The 25,137-nt window shown below is 41.2% G+C and overlaps 1 protein-coding gene across 4 annotated transcripts in view; it reads right to left on the bottom strand.

The window, feature by feature from the left end:
* ncam2 (neural cell adhesion molecule 2) overlaps positions 1-24,119 on the bottom strand; it is a 249,314-nt gene extending 225,195 nt beyond the window's left edge. For 2 of the 4 annotated variants that reach the window (XM_072686155.1, XM_072686156.1), the window contains exon 1: positions 23,604-24,118. In XM_072686155.1, coding sequence (XP_072542256.1) covers positions 23,604-23,655 — 52 coding nt within the window. In that variant the 5' untranslated portion in view covers positions 23,656-24,118. Of the gene's footprint in view, positions 1-23,603 lie in introns of all 4 variants that reach the window. The other 2 variants (XM_072686157.1, XM_072686158.1) reach the window with 2 other exon arrangements.
* Between the last annotated feature and the right edge of the window lie 1,018 nt (positions 24,120-25,137).

The raw sequence follows: 25,137 nt of genomic DNA, 5'->3' as shown, positions 1-25,137 counted from the left end.
GTTTAGACCCATATAACATAAGCAGGACTTGCACACATGCACTCAAAAAAATCAAAAACGAACCAACAACTGTGTCGTTTGACTCAGTCCTTCACTCTGTAGAGCTCAGTGGTATCCATGGAAGCACCATTCAACTAGCACAAAATCTTTCAGCATTTCAGTTTTAACAAACAAGCTCTAAATTCTCATTTAGGTGATAATTAATTGCATTAAAGCTTTAATTAATGAACAGAAATCTCAGTTGGAGGGCACAGCCCTGAGATTTGAATGAATGCTTTAATCAGAGGCAAAGTGGATCATGGGGAGAGGGAGAGAAAGAGGGTAGAGTGAGAGTGAGAGAGAGAGAGAGCAATGTTTACTAATGGTGAAAAGAGAATTGCTGTTCCACATCAGCTGAAGAACTCCTTCCTCGCTGCCTCATCTACTGAGCTGCCAGTGACCACTCTAAAACAACACACACGCAAATAAATAAATATCATGACATTTGCCAATAGATACTGGGGAAAATGACCTTGCCTTTCAGACCATAGCCTTTTAGTAAATGTGCTAGATTTAAAAGGGGTATGCTCTCTCCCAACATGCTCACATGGATGGAACGTGGGGTATGTGGGTTACAGGTAGGCATGGGCTATGAGTTGGATTTTACATGTGTTGTTACTGGGACTTAGTTGGGCTTCAAAATAGCCCCCATCATTACAGCCCACCATAATTTCACATCTAGGCCCATGTGCATTATACAACCCAGCTGGAGCCCATGTTTAACCTCTCTTGGACCCTTCACTGACCCTAATGGGCATCCATATGTAGGACCAACATGAAACCTGTGGAAAAAACTCTGGTTCCCATTTGGGCTACCCATACAGGCACAACATGGACATGTTATCTGGGCTTGGACCCATCAAGTAATCCTAATAAGTAAAAGGAAGCAGGTATATTTTGTATATTCTTGCATATAATACATAACTCAATTTTTAAGACTTGATCTTTTTCCTTTTTCCAACTTTACATACATTTGAAAGGAAAAAGACAGAAACACAAAATGGCTAATGCTTGGGTGAACACACAGACAGTTGATGCATAGGTCCACAACATACTTTCTCTTTACTAACAGCAGGCCAAGACAATGTTAAAGAACATAAATGAGTACAAAATCATGCTCGCTCTCACATTTGAAAAGCCAGTGAAGTGAAGGGGGCAGACGTCATTACATTCTCTGCAGTTCTAATAAGGGTCTGTGCTGAACTAGATGAAAATGTGCTCCAAGTTCAAATTCATTTATGCTACTCTGGATTGTAATAGCAAGATGGGCTGCAATCAGAACTCCCCTACGTCAAATTCAGCTCTTCTGCCAAGACTAATCACAGCACACACAGTTGTACTGAACTCATTCTCTACTCTTAGCCACCAAGAAATAATGAGAAGTCAAAGAGTAGAGCCGATACTACTGTACACTCGTAAAAACTGAAGATCCCTAAATGGCTCTTGGCTTGGAAGAACACTTTAAAAAAAAACTTGCGGATGTGGAGATTGTTTAACTTTAAAAAAGGTTCTTTACAGGATTGTTTAAAACATCAGGCACTAATACATTCTTTATAGTGGTTCTCTTTCCCAGCTAATATGTCTATGTTGGGCCTGTATGGGAAGCCCACCAGGGAAGCAGGTTGGCCCTACATATGAACGCACACCAGGGTCAGAGATGGGACCAGAAGGGGATAACCCTCTGGAGTCTGGGAATGTGTCAGCGGGTCAAATTGCGCTGATACAGAACAGAAATATGGTTCAAACTTTTCCTGAATCTGTAGATCCCACCCTTTCACTTGCCTGATAGAACACATGGGGTCTCAATATGGAGAGAGCTGACACTGCTCTGAACATTTTAAACATTGTAAAACACGAGGGCATGATCTCAAATGCAAATTCCTGTGAAAAGGTGAATTTAAGAAGATATCCAAAAATTAAGAAGATGCTCTTAGACTCTAGAGGGTTCAACATGGGCCCCATCTGGGCTGTATACTGCAAATGGGGTGTAGATGGGACCCACTGCACTAAGCACTACTAGGTCCCAGTAATATATATAGCGTGGGTTCTATTTATATATATATGGACAAACCCAATCAGAACCCACGCTTGACCTGTGTGAGCACGTTGGCTGGGTTATTTGTGTGTGTAAGTGCCACATGTTGGTTGGAGAAACACTGGTACAGCCACTCTATGGATTTGGTTAATTCCACCAGAAGCTCACCTGACTGATTCTAGTTTATGTGAATCAGATGTCAGAATGCATTTTTCTTCTGTAGCCACTTGTTCTGTAGGTCTGCTGTAAAAATGCACATATGCAGTCAACCACGGCAGAGTACTCGCCACACTGGGTGAGGGGGGTGCAAATACTGATGGATGGGGAGGAGGAGGAGGTGGAAGAGGTGGAGAAGAAAGCTTTCACTCCAGGAGTTTGACTGTTTTTATTTAAGTCTGTGTGAAGCTGCAAACAGAGATAATAACTGTTGTTTTTGCTCCATGATGAGACGGGGAGGGTAAACATGCTTTGAATTGACTGGTAAGTACAATTTCCTGGCCTTGTACACATTTATCTTAGCTAAAAGTCACTGTACTTCAACAAATGACTTCAACACAAGTGGGTAGTCTCCGCTGCAGCACCTGGGGAGCAGAGAAGGTTCGGGGCTTTGCTCAGGGGCTCAACAGTGTCAGGTTAGCAAACCCAAGCATTGAATCCACAACCATGTCATCAAATACCCAGTGCTATAACCACTAAGGTACCATTGTCCTGTGTATTTTAAATGCCATGGAACCTATGGAGTGTGCTTAATATGATCAACGGCATGAACTAACAAGCTAACAAGGTCAAATTTTAGTCTTTAACGAAGGATTGATTAGATAAAGAAAGCGTTGGGTATTGGGATTTTTGGGATTTTTGGGACTGGGGCTTTCTTAAAAGGAGCTTTGGAAACACACTTATGATGAACAGATTTGCATATCATTAAGATTTTTGAACAGCATGTATATAAATGCAACCCAGACAACTGAACAGTGGCCCACTAAACGAATGCCCACACAACTAAAAACTAACTGAACTTGTAAAACCTCATTTAGTATAGAGAGGATGCATAAACAGGAGACCGCACAGTACATTTCACACACACACACACACACACACACACACACACAAACATACATACATTAGGAGATAGCATATGGGAAGAGGCACACAATGATGCTGAGCAGCTGCAGATTTGATGGCATTCCGTTGTTCAGTCTGTCAAAACTTGGAGACCGCATGGAGACGCTACGTTGGAGTCAGCAAGATGGGGCTGCGCAACATGCCTCGAGTTAAAACAGAGCCATGGACATATTGGGGGAAAGTACGCTCATATCCATAAGCTCCTTCTCAATTAGGTTATATAAGTAACGCAGACAGCCAGCTCTCAGGCAAAGCTCTTAATATTTAATACTGTTTCCCTTGAACTGTCAGTGCTGAAGGTGTGCAAAATGGAGCTGTCCAAGAGCCCAGGCACAAAGCCCAGAATAATAGAAAATCAAATTACCTGGAACGTAGAGAGTGATGGCATACTGTAGAAAGAGTGTGTAATTGTTATTATCTTATTGTTGGTGTCCTGATTTTTACACCTGTCATCATGTCCCATCCATCTATAATTTCAAATAATTTTAATCATTATCGGCATCAATAAAAGAGGAACTAGGTGGGTAAACACTATCCCACCAAGCATCTTCTTCAGTCACCACCTACAACAGGACTAGCTCCCTAGATCCATACATATTTTGCATATTTTAGGACAAGTCATTTGTACAAGAGCAGCCATGACATTTCCACAGCGCATTGAGATGGCAGTGGCAGTGGTCTCTCTCAGTGTGGGCGCCAGCTCATTAGAGCGCTCTCATTAATCTCTGCTGCATGATTAATACCAGGCCCATTTTAACAAGAGGCAAGCAGGAGCAAACCAAATCACCAGCTAACGAAGACAATTCAACCCCAACTCCGCCAGCCCCCCAAACCCCCAAACATACACACAAGCACACACCTTTCCTTACTCGCACAAACATTGTTGTAAATGAGTAGAGTTCCCAGGCTAGATCACTCAAAACAAGCGTGACCACCTGCGCTACTCCCTCACCCCCCCCCCTCCCCTCTTTGTGAATTCTTGCTGTTTTATTGGAAAGGGAAATATGTTTATGGTAGAGGCGTAATATAATTAATGCCACTGAAAAATAAAAACGATGAGGGCATTTGGAGATGCATTGTGTAGCCTGTTCATTATCACAGTGTCTGCGCATTATTCTTCACTGCTGTATCTCAGAGCTGATCATTAGCTCAGAGAGAGTGGGAAAGACCGTATCTGTTTAAGATACTGGAACATTTGAATGCCCTAGGCCACATCCTACTCAGAGGCCCACCACCGACGCCCATCATTTTATTTTGTGAGCAAGATTGAAAACAAAGTCATTCATTTTTATTCTGTGAAGGAAAGTTAAAGACATGCTCAGGTAATACCTATTTTAATGCGTCCATTGTATTGCCATAAGAGTCAAAAATGACCCGCCTTCATGTTTAACAGCAGCGTAAACCCCCTACATTTTCTTTAAATTTGCATGGACTTTGTTCATACTTCCATGGATGCTGTACACCACCAGGGTACATAGATTGTCTTGGAGTAATTTGTGACCCTTAGGACAAGGAGAGTACATAGAATGTTAAGACTATATACAGCTTGTCAGACAGGTCAGTAATTGCAATATGATATTAGATGTTTTATGACATACCTGATGTACTATTTACACTGAGAACAGGCTTTAAACTAAAGTAACTGTTATGAAGATCTTCCAGAGCAAGGCCTAGTTATGATGGTCAAAAAAATGTCCACAAACTGAGACAGGGAATGTATGCTTGTTATACCCATGTGCAAGGGACATTTGTCAATTTGTTGCCAAATTATGCCCAGTCTGAAAGCAGCACAGCAGCACAACAGCACCAGCAGAACAGTGCCTCTAGGGCAGTGGGGGGTTAAGTGGCTTGCCCAAGGCATAACCATAAATACCCAGTGAGACGTGGGATTTGAAATTGAAATCTTCTGTTATTGGCTCACATTTCTTACCACTGGGATTCTGGAAAAGATATTATTATGGAAACATATTTAAGTAATCCATTTAGAGGATACTGAAGCTGATACATTGTGTTATTATAAATAAAAGAAATGTACAGTATGTCACTTTAGTTTAAGGGTCTTTATGTCAATACATTGTCTGCCTGGCTAAATGTCTCTGCTAGAAATGGATAAGGAGCCCTTTACGTATGAACGTATATATATATATATATATACATATATATATATATATATACACACACACACACACATGTCCATTAACAGTCTCTCCAAGGCTTTCTGTCCTAATCTTCTTGCCTCAATCCATGCTCAATCATCCTGCATGTTCCCCACCACTGTCCAGCCCCAATTCTTATCCCACACTTGCCTTTTTATCTCTCTCCTCCTCGCCATGACAACCCCTCAATTTCCGCTGGTCCTCTCACACAGTCCAGACCTGCTAACCTCATTTCATGCCAAGCCAGCTACCTAACCTCCTTTCACCTCTTTTCACACCCTCCACCCCAGGTGCCTCTATCACCTCTCCCATCTCCCTGCACCACTTCGCCTGGTTCACTAACAAGTGCCCTTCTCACCCAGTCCTCCTCCAGCGATTATTCGTCCGTCCCATACCTCTCGTTTTCTCGTGTAACTGAAGTGCCATATGCTGCAAAACTACACTTGTTAACCCATGAAGCCATATCAAACGAACCTTTTAAACATTCATTTACCAGCTGCGATTCCATCATCAAACCCCTGTGCTGATATCACCATAGTGACCGCTTCCTTCACCGTGGCATCAACCATTAGGTAGAGGTTTAAATGGGGCCTCAAATTGCCTGCTAAAGCCACATGTAGCCTGATATAATGTTCTCAAGGAACACTCAGAGCATGCTGTAGCATAGTGGGTAACAACATGGCCCTTCCTGTTGCAGGCCAGGATGTGGTTCTCCAACCATTAAGAATCCTTGCTACTTGCTTGGGCAAGACTCTACATTTACCACCCACCAGTATGACATGCTCTGGTTAAGAGCATCAGCCAAAAGCTATAAATGTGAAATGATGTCTTGGCAAGTGAAAACATCTTAAACATGTCAAAGATTTTATTTATTGAGTATTTTAAGTTATCTGTTGGTGTATGAATAGTAAGTTTGCAACTTTGGTGGGGTTTTAATTGCTGTTTTAGATGCCCAATAAAAAAAAAAAAACTTTTATTGGCTGGTTTATAGCACTGCAGCGTCTCACAGGAGCTGTTTAGCATAGCTTTGTTCTTAGCACTCTAACAAGATTTTTAATTTTTTTGTAACTATTCCAGAGTCTTACTAGATAGTGTTGTCTTCTCGAATGGGTGGGAGACATACAGAGGGCCCAGTAAGCTAGGGTTAGCTTTTAGCCTATACCTGTGCCGTTTCCTCAAGGGGTGCTTTTCCCAGCTGTTGGCTGTGCTTCCCCAAGCAGCGCTTCACAGAGTGCACTTTCCGTGGCTGGGCTTCCCCATGTGACACTTCCCCGAGCAGCACTTCCCTAAACTGAGCATTCCCTGAGCTGCACTTTCCCTGAGGGATGCTTTCCATGCAGGAACCTGTTTTGTGATTACTGGCAGAGTTTGGCAGTGTTGTGCATCCTGGGGAAAGTGAGTCTTTCAAAGTAGAGCAGTTTCTGTGTCAGCTTTTCTTGTCCCTTTTGCTGGTGGGCTGGGTGTACGTCAATTTTTAGAGCCTAAATAAAATTTACCAGGTTTTGGAACTGGCATGTTTAGGTCATAAATAATTTTCTTTTCAATGAAGATACGAAAGTATTTGAGATTCATGAAATGTCAAGATTTCATTGGCACTCACTGATGCCATGGAAAATACAGTTTTCCGTTTTCAGGCACCTGAATGAATCAAATGGCTTCAACATTAAGCAGCAATTTTGGGGTTCAACTAAAACGATGAAGCTAATTGGAAAATTAAAGTCCCACTGGAGTCAGACAAATATTTTTTATAAACTCTGGCAATAACATGTACCCTGCAAGCTGACAACATCACTACCCTCACTGCTCATTCTTACTCCTTCTACACTCCCCATGGCTGCGTGACCTCTTTCTCTCACGCTGCACTAGCCGGCGCAGCTTGCTAACAGGTGCCCTACCCGGCTAATTAACAGTGTGCATCCCCAAGTGGCTTTGGGACGGCTCATTTGCACACTGCAGGAGCCCTGTCTAATTGCATTTTCAGCAGGCTGATTAAAGCCAAGCCATAAATCACTCGCCGCTGCTGACTTTGAATTGAGCCATCAGGCTCGGCCATGTGACGGCAACACTAGACTTCCACCCAGCATGGCGTCTGTCAGGGCTGCACACTCGAGCCCATGCGCCACATGAAGATAATTCAGCAGAGTCTAAGCTTTAAGGACAAGGATGTGCGGTGCCTTCTTTTTAGAACTATACGACCGTTTCCACGCTACACTATCGCACAGTGGTGCACTGGTATGTGCGTCAAAGGACTAACGTAGCCCAGCTGCTACTTCTCTATGGTCTCCCAGCTCAAAAGCTTTAGAGACAATTATTTTAAAAGCACTGTCAATTTATTTCCCCAATTAATTTCCTCTATTAGCTGTATGGGTCTGTATAAAATTACTATTAACCCTTTTTGATGACCTTTTGACCATTTTGATTGTCCATTGCAGATGTTTTGTGGTTACTCGTCTTGTCTTTAACTTCAACAAAATAACATTAACGTGCCAAGGACCTTTATATAACATTTAAGTTGAATATTATTGATCATATTAAATCTACAATCCCAAAATCAAAGGTGCTTTAAAGGGTCCTTTTCTGGGGTTTAGGTTTAAACAGAGGCTAGTATAAACCCCAATACTATTGGTAACCATTTGAACATCTATAAATACAGGCAATCCCACCTCCCATAAAATTTACGCATATTGATAGCGGCTCCCTGACGCCTGCATTTTATACAATATCCTGGAAATCTGAATTCTGTACATCGGGCTCACTCACTCACTTTTTGGAAGCGAGACAGACAGAGCAAGTGAGTGACAGACATAGCAAGAAAGAGCGACACAAAAAACATCCAGATTGGTCTCTCTTTTTGCTCAGTAGTTCTCTGTGGGGGGGTTACCAGTTGACCGCTCTCATTCATTGGGCATCAGTTCAGTTTAGTGTCCTGCAGCTCCTTGGCAGAGTGTTAAAACAGAGAATAAGGCAATACTTCTGCATATTGGGTCAAAATAATGACAGTGTTGCTGCTCTGATTACAACAGTGACTTTCTACTGCCAGTGAGGGTTAAAAGATGTTAAAGACTGAGCAGAGGTGAATTAACAACTGTCATTCTTTCATTAGCATAGCTAATGTTATATAATACTTGCTAGCTGTGCTGCTCCACCTATGTGTGATGATCTACCTGTAAACCTGTAAAAACCAACTTTTGTAAGTGAATACCATGTAGAATACCAAAAAACACTCCATAAGTGAGGGAATGTAATAAATGAAGTGTGCCCAATATTTACAGTATTGTAGTAACAACATATTTAACCAGTTTTATTTCACTCAAATAAATACTTAATAAAATAATGCACAGAAAATTTAGTATTAGTTGTATTATTGATTAACAAAAGCACTATTTCACATCTATTTAAATATCAAAAATGTTTCAAATTAGCTTGTGCCCTGTCTTAAATCTGTACGGGTTAGGCATCTAAATATGCTGTGTAAAGATGTTTATGTGTGGTAGCACAATTGAGATCTGAATGAATATTAATATATAATTAAAATATTATCTCCTGGAGATTGGCCAGTATTTACAGTTACTATCCAGCACCTTGTTCCAGACAATCCTTCATTAAATGAAATTATGTGAGCTGCTGGTAAAATCCATACAAATCCATACAATGGCCGACACACAGTTTCTTTTCACCAGTCAGAATTACAACAGATTAGATCATACAGCTACTGTATTTCAACTCGAATGGCCACAAGTGAATGAGCTAACTTTCTGGCATTTTGGGCATTTATAGCTACATTATTTCTAAGTGAACTTTGCTTTGTTACCCATCTCTTTAAAATTCACATCATCATGCCTTTTGTTGTGGAGTGCACAGATGTTAACACTGGAGTAATATGAGTAATGCCTGTGATGGCCAACTGGCCACAATACTGTAGTTTAGAAAATGCTAATTGTGTTTGCATTAAGTGTTAGCTACTGGCACTGCCTCTACTCTAGTCACCCTGTGTATCATTACATTCATGATCTAATCTCACAAATCTCACAAATTTGTAAGCTCCAAACAAACAAACAAAAAACACACAAACAAACAAAATGTTGTTTGTTTGCTGTTACGGGGTTGTTTACATTGCCATGACTACACCATTGTGTGGCCTGAGACACGTATGCAGTCCTGATCAGGTTGAGGTGTTGAGTGTTTCTAGTTTCCTAGCTTTTACCTGAAGAATCCTTTGTTAGAAATCATCAAGCCACATACCTTTAACATTGAGCTACAGTTTAAACTGCAACTGAGTTGACAGGCCCATTAAGGGGCATCGGGAGAGCAACAAAAAAAAGAAAGAAAGAATGAGAAAGTGGCCATCAGGTTGCTCTTGTGGTGTTTTACCTTGGGTCCAGAGTTAATGAGGAGAAGCCTACTTTCCAGTCCCTACCACTCAGCCCATTTGAGAAAAGGACCGCACACACAAACAAAACAGGCCAAGGGACCTTCATGCCTATTAGAACAAAATCAACATCATTATACCCTTACACTGATGAACCAGAGGAGACATCCCACACATCTCCCACAATCTGTTCAATGAGGATGTTTATAAGTAGTAGGTCCATACTGTACAGAATTTATTAATACATAAATTTAATATTGGACTATGTTAGTGCCGAGCAGTATAGATCAAATTCAATCATTATATATACTTAGTAATCACGTAATTAAGAACACTATGTGGAACCTCATGTAGTCTTCTGTTGTGGTACCCCATCCACTTCAAGGTGGAAGATACAGTACTGTGCTTGTGTTTTAAAACTAGCATTGCATTGCATTCATCACTGTACTTGCCTTAGTACAGATGTGTGAAAGTTGGGATGCAGCCACAGTATCATTCATTTTTACAGCTTGTTTTGTGACCAAATTGAAGATGTACATTTTCAAAGTCTTGGTTTAATTCTAATATAATAATGGCATAATATAATAAGCCAGGTTTAAGAATCCAGCAGTTAGATTTTAATCAATTACCTTTCTGTGTAATCATACGTGCATTATACGTCACCTTTTTCCCTTTATGAACTCAAAGCAAACCAGGATTAAAATCTAACAATGTTTTATTTGCTTGCTTGGTCCGGTCCAAGGGAACCAAACTACAAGTATAAACACAGCCTTAGACTCTTAACAGCCAAAACACATCTCTTCAGAAACAGTTTCTTCCATGGTGGCATCAGAGAATTTGACTGCATGCCACTAAATGCTGCTTGCCATTGGTTCTTTCAATTTGCACTGTTTTTAATGCCTACACTGCAGTGTGTCACTTGGTTACTTCTGCACAGTTGGTTCAGCAGTCATTGCTATGCTACATCTGTCAGGCTATCACTTGTAAATATGTTGTGATTCCAATGTCCTGCATATTATTGATTTTACAGTACAGTTGCATAGAGCTGTCCCAGATCCACATAGCACCAATATTATTGCCCAGCAATAATGGATCTTAACCCCTTATTACCCCTTAATGCTTATTACTCACTAAGGTGTATTACTCAGTAACTACAGGGACGTCTGTAGAAACTGGTGGGGCTACTTTTTGGTAATAGCCAGCCATTAGCTTTGTAAGGGGTTAAATAAGGAATCTTGTGTTATAAGCATTAGCACATTTCCAGAAATACACATTTACGTATTTGTTTAATTTGCAATATTATTATTTATATATATAGTGAAAACATTGTATCTCACTTATTTTATTTTCTATAAATGTAATAAATCACCCAGTAGAGTGGAGCAGAGAGAAAGGGATGTGTGGAGTTGGAATAGTGCTAGAAGCAAGATGGAAGTGGTGAGAGTACTGAAGCTTCAGGGCAGAAGCTATCATCTGCACCACTAGCTACACTGCTTACATTGGGATTATACAGCAGCAGCTTGTGTCAACACTCTGGAGAACCAAAGCCAGCTAAAGAGACCAGGAGAAGAGCAGATTGCAAGCAGCAGCACACACATATACTCACAGGTGCAAAAAAATAAAAATAAAGCCCAGGCCACATCCAACAGAAAGACAAGCGCCCCACACCCACATACACATGGTAATTCACTGCAGCATTAATCACGAAACCACCAACTGTCCCATGATATGACTTATCTGTGCTTTAAATAATGATTTTCCATGCACAACGCAGCCCGGATTCCACTACAGAGCGAAAGAATGGCGACATTAAAGCTTTCATCGTTGTGATGAAATGCTCTCAAATTTACCATGCCAGCAGGGCCCAACTTGGCCTTTTATCATTCATTTACTGCTTTCTGCTGATACATATCATATTTACTGCATTAAAGCAGGATTGATGTTTGTCTCAAATGTCATTGCTGTGGCTCCCTGCTGTGAGGCTAGATATAAGTTTAGGGGTCACTTCCCAATGACAAACAGTATTACCGTGGATGCAGCAGACAGATCTGATTCGGGCTATAATTACACAGAGACTACTGGGAGCACAGAAGGGTCAAACTCACTTTCACTTACTCTAAAGAGCGCTCGAAGTATTGAACAAAGCCGTGTATACTGTATCACCACAGCCCACATTGTTACGCCCCTTTACTTTTGTAAATATGTTGTGGGATTCGGAATTAGCAACCTAACACCATAGTGGATTGGTAATATTCTGATTGTGGTGCAGTGCAGCAGTGCAGGTGTGAGGTAATACACTTTAACCCTTCAAATGTTTAATATTTAAAACCTAAATTAATAATTCAGTTATTAATTATACTGTAACCATTGAGTTCATCAGATTTTGGGGAGTGCCACAGGATTCATTTTTAGGGCTTAAAGGGTGTCAATTGTAATAGTAATAAAGTAATGTGGGCCTACATACAGGGTATAAAAAGTTGAAGGGGTTAAGAACCCTAGCAAGTACCACCAAAGAAATAAACTTTGTAAAAAAAAAATGCAGATATGATGCACACATCTGAATCATGAAAATATAATACTTTTCTTTCAGTGCAGCTGCACAAACAAAGACAACAATCAATCTCTTTGCCCATATTAATGAATGAAGTCATGGTTAAAATACAAAATATCATTCATAAATGATTTCCACTGATATGCATACTCATACAGCGCAAACTAGTCTACAGTGGAAAAACACAATTTAACACCTCAGTCATGGCAAATAAGTGGACCTTTGTATCTCTATCATTGTTTGGAGTGCACCAATATAGGAACTCTGGACTTACACTCAAACCAGATTTTCATGTACAGATCTGTCAGTGCTGATATAAAATGTCGAAATGAGGAATAAATAAACCTGAATTAGCATTGGTAGTATTGCAAATAGGATTACAGACATAGTAAACTGAATTAGATATTTTTAGCACCACTGCCCAACATCAATAAAATGCTCTGACTAGTTGTTTCAGAGAAATAGTTTACAATAACAATTTGATTTTGAGATCACTGTCCATCGCCCATCACGTGCTAGTTTGCATAATGATCTTGTTTTAATTGAAGGCAAGGCACAATAAGGGCACCATGGTTTCACACTATTAGTATTTAATAGGCTAAACAATTGTAAACACTCACTATTGGGAAAACATACACATACACCATTCAGGGTACAAATTCTGGCAAATGGTGTGGTTTTGTCAAGGGTAGGTCTTTAGCATCTTTATTTCAGAACTTTGTAAGTATTTAAATACATTGAGGTCTTGAATATGTGTATTGTTGGTGCATTACTGACATTAAGTAAAGTTTCTGGTGATATGTTACATAAAATGAAAAGCAAAATTCAACCCAGCCTTACCCAAAACCTAACTCTAACCCTGGCATTAATCCTGACCTCAACCCAAAACCTAATCCTAACTCTCACCCTGCCCCCATTATCTCAAACGAATCCAGTTAGGCTCCAGTTCCAGACCGGTGTCAGTAGCAGATGTTAGAACAGCTGGTTGAGGATGTTGAAATGGGTTGTATTAGACCTGTTAGATGATCATAGATTTCTCAGGTGAACATCTCTTAATAATCTACTGAATGTATTCAGATACTTAATTGTATCTGTACAATTGTTAATTGTAAGTATATCATTGTTCTCTGCTTGCAGATTTCCTTTAAAGTTGATGTAGCCTCTTTACACAGGCCTTCTGGGGGTCATTCCGTTGGTAGAATGGAAATTGACTGGTTAAATAGGCCTAATTTCTTTTTAACTGGTTTAAATGGGCTGCTAGAGGAGTCACTGGGCGTGGCTGTTCACACTGCATGTAGTACAGTAGACCATCATGTACAACTACATTTCTGAGTGCTGTTTTGTTTAAATATTGCTGTATAAAAGATGCACAAGGCATATAAACTGTGAATACTGTGTTTTTTACACTGCATTTTTTATACATGAGTGAGTGGGCAAACTCATTCTGAGTGCACTTTGGATCAGTAAGCACTTATTACTATCTTTTTCAGTCAGAGAAACAATAAAATGGCAGCAATATGTGACCTATATTCTCATTCATGTGTCTCCCTATTCAAAATGACAGTTTTAACACTAACATGAACAAAATAAAAATCTATTTCCCACAATAACAATCTCATTTTCAGCTTTGTTAGATCATTTTCATTGCATGTCAAGTACACACAACAGCATCAGTGAGGCATCACATTATTAATTGAGAAACGCAGATTAAACAGCAGAAATGCCAGCCACTCAGGGTCCTGCGGAAAAAGGTTAATTAAAATTGTCTGCAGCCAAAAGAGTCCCCACAAGCCTACAGGCATATCTTGCACAAATATGGAGCCCAGAACCAATCCATTCAGTTCCAATATAGGGCTACTCAACACATGAATACTATTCCTCACTCCATACATCAGTTCACTTAACCGGCTGGTTGAATTTAACTGCATATTATTACTATGTCATATCCATCAACACGTACAGCCTTGCCAGGCCACTGTTATTAACTTAACTAACATGATTACATTTAAGCATGCGTCAGCAAGATTAAATTTTTTTTTAATTAACTTTTTTTCCACATTCTTTTTTTATCAGGAAATTGGCTTGCGCTAACTTTTTGGAGGACACTACAGACTGTACGCGAAATTGCAGGGTTTTATTTTATAGACAAGAAATCAAGGGGGTGTGCAAAGTACATGCACTGTTCTCTATCGTTCTGACAACACATGGCAGGAAAATCACAGGGGCAAGTAGACAGTGTGCTCTCTCTTAACAGTGGTGCTACATCAAGAGTGGGGTTTGTGTTCAAGTATGTTTCATAATAGCTTAGACTGGAAAGGTAAAATACTAGCCTTGTGATTTTATCTTCGCCAAACGTTCTAGGTTTAAAAAAAGACGTCAGATCATACAGCCTCTCTTTTAGGCTTTGAAAAACTAGCATAAAACATTCCATGGAGCACATCCTCCATTGGAGCTTTTCAGTGCGGAAGGTCCTTGCTGTGTCCTTTTAAAGCTCGAATACGCAAGGACATTAGGTCCTCTAGAGCTAAATCCAGAAGTCTCCCAAATCCTACAGTGTCTGCCTCAGCACATTCTCTCTTCAGCCATATCTCTCTCCACTGCCCATTTGTCCACTATAAAAGTTTCTCAGTCTCCTCTTTCATTGTTTTTCTTTGGACTCTTTTCTCCAACATCTCAGCATCTGTATGACTGGCAGTACTGATGAAAAGACAGACTATGTTTCTGCTGGCATGATGCCTTGGAGAAAACCTGGCCACCAGTAATGAATAGTTCTTGCTTACTGCTGTCCATGAAGTCATGGACACAGCTCATACGTTTAGATACGGCAAGCTTCAGCTCCTTTAGAGTTTGGCCAAACTTCCACTAAAGCACATCTAAGCCATTTCATGGTCTTTATTTAGCTACTTCTACTTTGTTGCTGATACCTGATACTTTGTGCAACTGAACAGACACTTCTTGTAGATCACTGGTCCATCCATAATGAACCAATTCATCCATAAAATAATGTCTAGCTAAGCAATGAATTGGGATGCAAATAGGATGCAAGTTAAATCACATTTAAATCACAGCTGTGCCCTTGAATTCTCAATGTGATGGAAAAGACTATGAACATGTTGCATCCAGATGTATAGAAGCTCACGTAGGCATACAGCATTTTAGCCCATTCTTTATTTTTTCTTCTCACACACTATCACAAAGTGCTTCACTTTTCTCTCATTTTCTGTGCTTTTCGCTATCAGCTTCAACCTTCCTGAAATACAGTCAGGAAAGTTGGCCATAGGACGTGCATTTAAGTCATTTTAACAGATGGTATCTAAGTAAAAGATGTTATTTTCGAAGTACCTCTTTCGTTTAACCCCCTTTGCCTTCAAAAACTAAAAACTGAGCTCTCTATGTAATAAATATATACAAAATGGTATTTTGCACAGTCCACCAAGCAGCCGATTGAACATGTGAAAATGCGAATTATCTGGGAAGTAAGTGTTTATTTGCTCTAACACTAATATTACACTGTGGCCAGGGGTTGCAGGTTCGTATCCCAACCCATGTCGCTTTGAAATCAGCAACCGGAGTCTGAGAGAGCACAGCTGTATGTGCTATCTCTGCCCTTATCCTTACCATCTGAGTGTCGGCAGCATTGCTAGTGCTGAGGGGGGTACAAACAAGTGGGTTAATTAATAATATAAATAAAAACACAAAAAACCCTAATATTAGAATAAATGCAAATAGCATAAAATAATGTAGTGGTTTTACATCACTGGGTCCATTAAATCATCTCCAAATGGCTTCCCATGGAAGTCTAGTATTATACATAGTGATCATCCAACACCTGATTTGGTAAAAGCAGTGCTTAATGATGGTAAATCAGGTGAGCTACACTAGATACACTATATGTCCAAATGTTTGTGGACACTCACTTCCAATGAATGCATTAAGCTACTTTATATGTGATTTCTGGAGAGAAGAATAGAAAAGGACGGGAACCTACATGCCTAATGCCAGAAGTGGGCTAGAGGAGTATAAGACTGAGCTGTGGAGCAGTAAAACTGTGTTCTCTGTGGTGCTCCATCCAATACTTCTGGGATGAGTTAGGGAATTGGGGATCCAACATACTGACCTCACTAATACTCTTGTCACTGAATGCAATCAAATCCTCACAGCAATCCTCCAAACTCTAGTAAAAAGTCTTTCCTGGACAATAGAGACAGTTACTCTAACATCCTTTTAACACCCTTGATTTTGGAAGAAACAATGAATGAGCATGAGTCAGTTCATTTACAAGGCCTTATCGAGTACACATACTATAGGTGTGCTATAAGCACATTTTCTGTAAGGTTAAGTTATATAAAGCAGGGATAGCTTTTGTTTGGTAGAACATCTATGGATTGGAGTGCTAGTAGGCTTCAATAGAAAGAGGTCCCATTGAAATTAACATCACTTCTATACCACTGAAATTACACGCTGCACAATGCAGGGGCATGCTGACTCTTTAAATTGATTTTCATATGGGACTCCTGCAGGGGGTAATTCCATTTCCATATGAGCTTGTGTGGCACTCCGTTCACTCAATTAATCACATAATACGATCAATTTCTGCCCAGAAAGAAGTCATACACCAGCGATTTCCCATGTGAACGAGTTAGCATGTCTTTAATAGGCAGGCCTAAGATATATTACATGATGTTTTATATAAAAAAGCTCAAATATGGAGAAGAATATGTTAAGAAGAAGAAGGGTTTTCAATATCTCATATTTATAACCACAGGAGGGAAAAGAACTGTATAGTTCTGCCTGGAGCTCTCGATACTCGAAGACGCTGTGTTATTGTGTTTTTTTCCAGAGAACAGAGAGAAAAAAAGCTGAAATTGGTTTTAACATCAGGCATGTTTTCAGAATGTTGTCTTTTCTTCTTGCTAGGACTGACTGTAATAGGGAGAGGGGAGGAAAGAGCTGAAGGGCTGGTGAAAAACATCTATAGTTTGATTAAAACTTGGGATGCAACAATATGGAATCCGATATTTTAGACATATCTGCTGATGCCGATGCATAAATGTATAAAGGTTTGATTTGTGAAACAGCAAACAAGACAAGCAAGAAGTTCAAGCTGTTTTAACACTCTCCTTGTGTAGATTGCATGGAATAAAAACATCAACATCATTTAGTAAATCTAGCATTTGACATTAGCCAAACTGTTTTCAAGACATTTTATAGATGACATTTATTTTAGATAGACTTTATTTAAACATTATAGCTAAACCTACATAGTGTCCCATTCATACTGTATTCTAAAGCACATTTATTTGTAAGCTAATGAAGACCTGGATGTACCTTGAGGTCTGGTCATGTATTTACAGAGATGAGATTGGTGACACTTTATGTCCAGTGATTGTTAGCAATGTTAGCCTAGCAGTTCCAATTGTAAACTACAGAAGCTCACATCAGATATCAAATAAATCTTGGCTTACCAACTGAATGTTGGGTGAAAGTGATAAATAATGTTCATTTAATATTTTGTCGAACTATTCCTTTAATAAACAGCCATATCAGAATATTATGACCACCTACCTAATAGTGGGAAACACCACCTCTGGCTTGGAGGACACTAGCGAGATGTCATGACACGGACTGTATTAGGTGGTGGAGGGTGTTCATTATAGAGGTTACCTGGTCCATTGAGGTGTATCGATTGTTCTGTACCACTCTCCGGAGTCGTCATTCCCCTCTGGCCCTTAATGTGTGGGAATTCTATTCTTGGTACACCTTAACTATGACGGCTCTAGAACATCCCATGAAGTTAGTGGTTTCCGAAATGCTACCACCCTCCCCATGGTACACTATTATCATGACCTTTTGGACGTCAGTCAAATTGTGTCCTTTGCCCATGGTGATCATTTTGCACTCTGATACAACTGACTGGTGTGCTCGCTTATTTATACGTGCGGCAAACCCTGTCATGTGGCATCTGTGATGTCTCGGTCCAGGTTCATTCCAAACCATGGATGGTCCTAATATTCTGATATGACTGTGTAGTACATATTAGTAATCTGGTGGGTTTCTTTTGGGGGGTGGAAGTAGGCGCTATTATTCAAATACTTTTCATACAAAACCTTACAAATCCATTCCTATTGTAAACACCTGTCCGATGCTGATATTTTCCTTTAAGCAGTTATCACCCCACGCATCATTGATGGAACATAACGTATCTCACTGTGGATGCTTATAAGCCTCTATGTTCTAGGTGCATTCGGCCATTGCTAAGTGCTTGCATAAACAAATGTCTGGCTAAGCAATATTTTTAGCTCACTCCATATGTCAACCTGTTCTACCATGAAGCTGCTGTGGCTGTTGGCACAGCAGTGTCTCACAGGTGCTGAAGGCACAGCTGTCCGAGCAATGGCAGCCCGTTCATCTGCCAGCTAAGGAGAATGAAATTCATACTATGGTCCAAATGATAACACCGCAACAGCAACTACTTATCTTTCCTCTTCAACCTCAAAAGCCTCAAAAGCTAACCAACTACTGCTGTGGAGGACGTGCACAACAGTCTCACATTTATGATTGCCCAGTAATAGAGACGTTGCTATCATATACTACATAAAAAATAAATAAATAAAAATGCTTGCTGAGCTCAGTGTAGATGCTAATGGAACATTGTATATCATGAACCTGCAATAATCTGACACATAGCACCATGTAAAAAGTGAAACTTGGATATAAATAATAAATATAATATAAATCTAATATATTTGGAACCTTTTGCATATAAATACTATTGAACTGTTTCAGCAATGAGTATATTTTATGATATTAAATGAGTGTGGTTTGAGCCATGCCATACAAGACCCTCTTCATGTTTCGTTTACAAAGTTTGAATTTTATTTTATAAAATAAAATGAAAGGCTATTTTTCACTGAAAAGGTTCTTTACCACATTTAAGGTTTCTCTTTAAGATTTCTTTTACAAACATGTAATCCTAATGGAATCAAATGTGGTTCTTCTATGGTATCACTCAAAGAACCCTTTGAAACACCTTCATTTTTAAGAGTGCAAAGTAGCTGGATTTACTATTTAGAAGGAGAGGCCGAATACTATCGGATACATGAACACTAAATAAAAAATGTATGGTGACTACTCTTTCTGCCTGCCGTCACTGTTTCTAGTTTTATGAGGTACTGGTTTGTGGTAGTGTAGTCCTCTCTGATACTGGTTGGGAGTTTTCTTCAATAAGATTTCATCAAATATCCACTTATTATTTAACCCCTTACATTAAAAAAAACACTTTAGTCCACTGCTTTCCCACTGCCTTTTACATTTTTAGATACAGAGCACCTCAACCTGGCTTGTAGCAAACTCACTCACTTACTTACTTACTCACTCATATTTGGCAGGCTGACAGTTCTCCAGAAGGGAGTGCTATTAGTTTTCGAATAGCTTCCACTGTTTCGCATCAATCACACATTACTGTACTGTGAGTACTGTATTGTACTGTAAGTATTGTAACTGTATCCTATATACTGAGTGCAGATGCTTATGTTGCAATTTCCCAACCCTGCTACATTGAAATCCCATTTCCCATTTTTTTAACCCTCATAAATGAGGTCTGTAGTAGCTTAAACTAGATATATCCCACACATTACTCGATGATTTTGAGTTTGATATTTTGTATATATTTTTGATGGTTTTGAAGAAGAATTGAATCAGCTTAAATTAAGTTCAGTCTGTTGCCTTCCAATTAATTAAGAGATTTATGCCAACCTCATGTATTTTGCATACAGTGATTAGTACCTTAAGTAGATTATTCTTGCTTCTTGTTTGCTTAACTGATTTTTTTTAAGCAATTTGAATTTTACATTAAGTGAACTTGTCTTACTAGCAGATGAACATGAGGTAAGCACTTTAACCTGTGAATCTGAAGTATTTTCCCATGCTTTAATTAATGTATCTACTAAAAGCCTTTTAAACTGATAACAACATGGGTTTGAATTATTCAGTCATCATTCCCTTCATCTGAAACAGATCATGAACGAGTGTTAAAAGTATGGGTGCGACAGTAATTTTCTGCACCCTTATTAAACAACTTTTTGATTTTGCAAGTGTTGTGGGTGTGATATTAAATATTCACGAGATCAGTCGGCACAGCACCGCATGGAGCGAGACGTCATGCAGTGTGTTACCAAAATAAATGCAGCCTGCTGAACAACTGAGACAATTAGCCAGTTGGGATCATTGGTGCTAAAATGTAAGTCACACGACAAGCTTTGATTAAAAACAATGCCCTCCAACCAGGACAAATTAGAATGCATGTGTTTAGCAGTTTAACTGCTCCAGTGATTCAGGGACAGTCAGTACATTATGCAACTCATTTATTGGCGTAGTCTGTTATTGCAGTGACAGCATGGCCATGGCTTATGACTTGTTGGTGACATTTTTAACATATAGGCTCCAACCCCATGCACCTTTCACTTACACCCACTTTCACTGAAGCTTTGGCAATGATACTTGTAGACCTCTTTAAGAGCAGTGGCCACAGGGACAGTGCAGAGACACAATTATTAAGCCGAGTGCACCGCAGGTTCAGTTAAGTGATCATATAAGTGTGTGTTTGGGGACTCAATGTCGAGTCCTCTCCACACACACACAGCCACACATACACCCTCCCCAAACACGCACTTTTAATACACCCATTTGGCACCAAGGACAGCTCCACAGAGGATGGTAACATATTCTCTCTCACTCTCGTCAAGTGACACACACACACACACACACACACCACAAGCGCACACACACACTAGAACAGTGCTTCTGGGCATGAATCTATTACGGCTCCTGCTGCTGACATTTGAGAATGAGATTCAGAGGATTCCCTTCATTATGGCACTTAACACCTCGAAGGACCAGCTCCACTGAGAATGGCACAGTGCATAATTCATCACAGTGAGCCTCAGTAAAACTAAACACACACAGCTCCCAGCCAACATACATTAGCAACGACCTGAGAGCCAAACACTCCGACTGGAATGTTTCTCTTAAAGCAGCCAGGATTCCAATAGCGCTGATCTGAGCTCACCGACACAGAGACAGATGTTGATCTTGTTCATGAACTGCATTATTACCACACTGAGACCACCACACACACACACACACACACACAGAGAGAGAGAGAGAGAGAGAGAGAGAGAGAGAGAGAACAAGTGGTGAATTAACACTGAAATCCACAGTATTGGAGAGTCCAACTGGCAACTGGTCAACATTGAAGCAGGAGAGTGACCAACACAAAAGTCGAGAGAGAGAGAGAGAGAGAGAGAGAGAGAGAGAGAGAGAGAGAGAGAAAGAGAGAGAGAGAGAGAAACAGAGAAACAGAGAGACAGTGAGAGACAGAGTGAGAGAGAGAGTAAAAGTTAAAAGCAGAGAGACAGAAAAAGCATGAGAGAGAAACAGAGAGAGAGAGAGAGAAACAGAGAGACAGTGAGAGACAGAGTGAGAGAGAGTAAACGTTAAAAGCAGAGAGACAGAAAAAGCATGAGAGAGAGAAACAGAGAGAGAGAGAGAGAGAGAGAGAGAGAGAGAGAGAGAGAGAGTGAGAGACAGAGTGTGTGTGAGAGAGAAACAGGGATACAAAGAGACAGACAGAGGGAGAAATGGGAGAGAGACAGGATGACAAGAAGAGAGTGACAGAAAGAAATGAGAGACAGAGAGAGAAAAGGTATAGAGAGATAAAAATGGTAGAGAGACAGAAATGGCAAGAGAGAGAAAGAAAGAGAGAGAGACAAACAGGATGACAAAGAGAGACAGAGAGAAAGAGAAATGAGAGCGACAGACAGAGAGAAAGAAAAAGAAAAACATGAAGAGAGACAGGAAAATGGCATGAGAGAGAAAGAGAGAGACAATGAGAGAGAGAGAGAGAGAGAGAGAGAGAGAGAGAGAGAGAGAGAGAGACCGGGACAGAAAAAAGATGGAGGAGGGAGAGGAAGAGGGAGAGAGAGAAGCTGATGTGATAGACATACAGACAGAAAGAAAGATTGGAGTGATACAGACAGAGAGAAAAGACAGAAACACAGAGATATACAGAGAGGAGGATAAGAGAAAGAGCGACATTCACAGAGACAGAAAGAGAGAGAGAGAGAGAGAGAGAGAGAGAGAGAGAGAATGAGCAAAAGAGAAAGCACACAGTCTCCAGTGTTGATTTAAACGCAACAAGTAACCAATTACTGTAACAGAGAGAGAGAGAGAGAGAGAGAGTGAGAGAGAGAGAGTATGTGTGTGTGTGTGTGTGTGTGTGGGGGGGGGGGGGTCACCCCATAGCTGTCCTGCCACTCGGGTATTAACACAAACAAAGCGATGGAGCCCAACATAGAGCTCTAAACACCCAGTAATGTACACACGTACACATCCTCACACCCAGTGTGGTCACTCTGCATCTCTGACCTGTCCTTCATCATTAGCCTGCAGCAGCTGTCCACAGCCCCCTAATATGGGTCTGTTACAGGACTAGATGGAGTCAGATCTCCGTGCTGTGATGGAGGAAGGTGTGTGTGTGTGTGTGTGTGTGTGTGTGTGTGCGTCCACTCGAGTGTTTAGTAGTCCGTCCAGCTCTCGCTTTTTCCTTCTCCAAACTGTGCCTGTAACGCGCCTCCGTGTCCGCGTGCGGGTCAGTAGACAGCGCTCTACCTCCACCTGCCGTTCTGGCTGAAGAAGCAGCTGGTCCCCCGAGCAGCGAGGACCACCACCACCACCACCACGATCACGTTCAGCAGCTCCCAGCCAGAGCACAGCAAGTTTCATCCCTGCGCTCGGATGACTGGATGAGCAGTGGCTTAGTGGAGTGTATCACCGGTAATGACCAGCGTGTACAACCAGGGTGTCAACAGCACTTCAGTGTCCGGTACAGACTGTAACGCACGAGTTCAGCGGGCAGTTTCTCGCTCTGTGGCAGAACCTCTTAGACGTCCTTCATTCCACACCTACAGACATGGTCAAAGTGTGTGTATGTGTGTGTGTGTGTGTGAGAGAGTGAGTGAGTGAGTGCCTGAACTGCAGTCCACCCTCTGCAACACTTTTGCAGCTCAAGCTCGCATCCGTGCCCGCGAGCCAAGAGCAGACCACCAGCCTTTGCGCTCCAAACCGTAGCTGGACCCCCAAAAGAACCCAAAGAAAGCGCTTTCTCCCAACCGAGACGTGCCCAACCTACAAAACACCGGACACACGCACACACACACACGCGCGCGCACACACACACTCTCTCTCTCTCTCTCCTTCCAGAGCTCCTCGGTTCACACACCGCCAGCCCCGTGTAGCGCGCTCACACGCACTCTGTCCCCATCCCTCCGTTACCTTCACTGCCGCTGATGAGCAAGCCGAGGACGCACACGAGCCCCCCGATCATCTTGGTCCTGGTCTCCGCCCGCGTGCTGGAGAGAGCCGAATGCGCAGTGCTTGGGAAAGAAACGCAGCACTCTTCTTCTTCTTCTCCTTCTTCTTCTTCTTCCTCCTCCTTTTCTTGTCCCTGTCCACCCTTCTCCTCGTTCTACTTCTCCTTCTCCTTCTTCTTCCTGTGCTTTTTCTTGTTCTTCCTCTTGTTCTCCTTCTTCTCCTTCTTCTCCTTCTTCCTCCTCTCCCCCCTCCCCGGTGCTCTGAGTCTCACTCTCTCTCTGGGCGCGCGGCCGCTGCTGACGCGCACGCACGCGCTCGCTCTCGCGCTCGCGCCCTGTCCGTCTCGGCGGGGCTGTAGAGGAGCGCGGTGCTCAGAGAGCCAAAGACTCAACGCCACACAGTGCAGAAACGCCTCAGAGCCTCAGTGCAGCACGCGTTCACATGGCCGAGTCGCTAAAACGCGCGAGCGGTCGTGTACTGAAAGTGCAGGCAGAGGGAGTGAACTGCACCGACTCAGTGGAGAGAGGACTGAGGCAGAGCTGCAGGGCTGCAAGGCAGTGTGGTTAGAGCTTAGAGCTGGGCAAAACGCAATATCGCTATATGATTGAAGTAACACAGTGTTTACAGCAGTTTACAGAAGTTTACATCTACGGCTAAAGGATCTGGGGAAGGAAGAGTGACAACATCCATCTTTCATTGGAGAAAAAAACATTAATTCAGTGGGGTGGTGGTTCTAAAATCAACATGACCAAAATAATACCTACAGGCAGGGACACCATATGGGGGGTGGGTATTTAGGATGATTCTAAGGGCCTGTGACTGAGGACAGGGGCACGGAAAATACTGGAATTAATATCTTTTCATTGGACATAAAATCCCTGCCAGCGCCCCTGCATACAGGGTCAATATAGACATATAGCACCTAACACCTAATATTTGGTTAAATGTCCCTTAACAAGTTGACCAGAAACGTTTGGTAGCCACCAACAACCTTCTGACTAAATACTGTCTGGATATTTGATCACCTTTCTTGGCAGATTTGGAAAAGTTTGCAGAACCTTTTTGGCTTCCTGGCACAGACCCAACCTTTAAGCACAGTCCACATCTTTTTCGAAAAGGTTGAGGTCAGAACTTTGGGCAAGCAGTTCCAGAAGCTTAATTAGCCGGCTTTTATCTATTCCACAAATACCTTTGATGTGTGTTTGGGGTCAATGCCTCATTCACCAATGTATTCTTAGAAGTTTTCCTAAATGTGTTCTTGAGAAAAGTCCTAAAAAAAAAAGACTAGGTCCGATTCGTGATGTGTTTGAAACCACAGAATTGTCAGAATTGTCTGCTCTTATAATGATGGATCCCATTATTCTCCCTAAACTGAATAAAACCTAAATAGGAAAACATTGGTCAGTGTCAGAATTGTCATAAAAATTGCTGAATTTTTTTTAACCCTAAAGTGTTATTACAAATGTCTATAACCAAAGAATAAAGGATAAAGGAT

Source organism: Salminus brasiliensis, chromosome 8 (assembly GCF_030463535.1).
Source record: "Salminus brasiliensis chromosome 8, fSalBra1.hap2, whole genome shotgun sequence".
Taxonomy (NCBI): domain Eukaryota; kingdom Metazoa; phylum Chordata; class Actinopteri; order Characiformes; family Bryconidae; genus Salminus; species Salminus brasiliensis.
The sequence above is the reverse complement of the archived record's forward strand: the minus strand, read 5'-3'. Positions and strand labels throughout refer to the sequence as shown.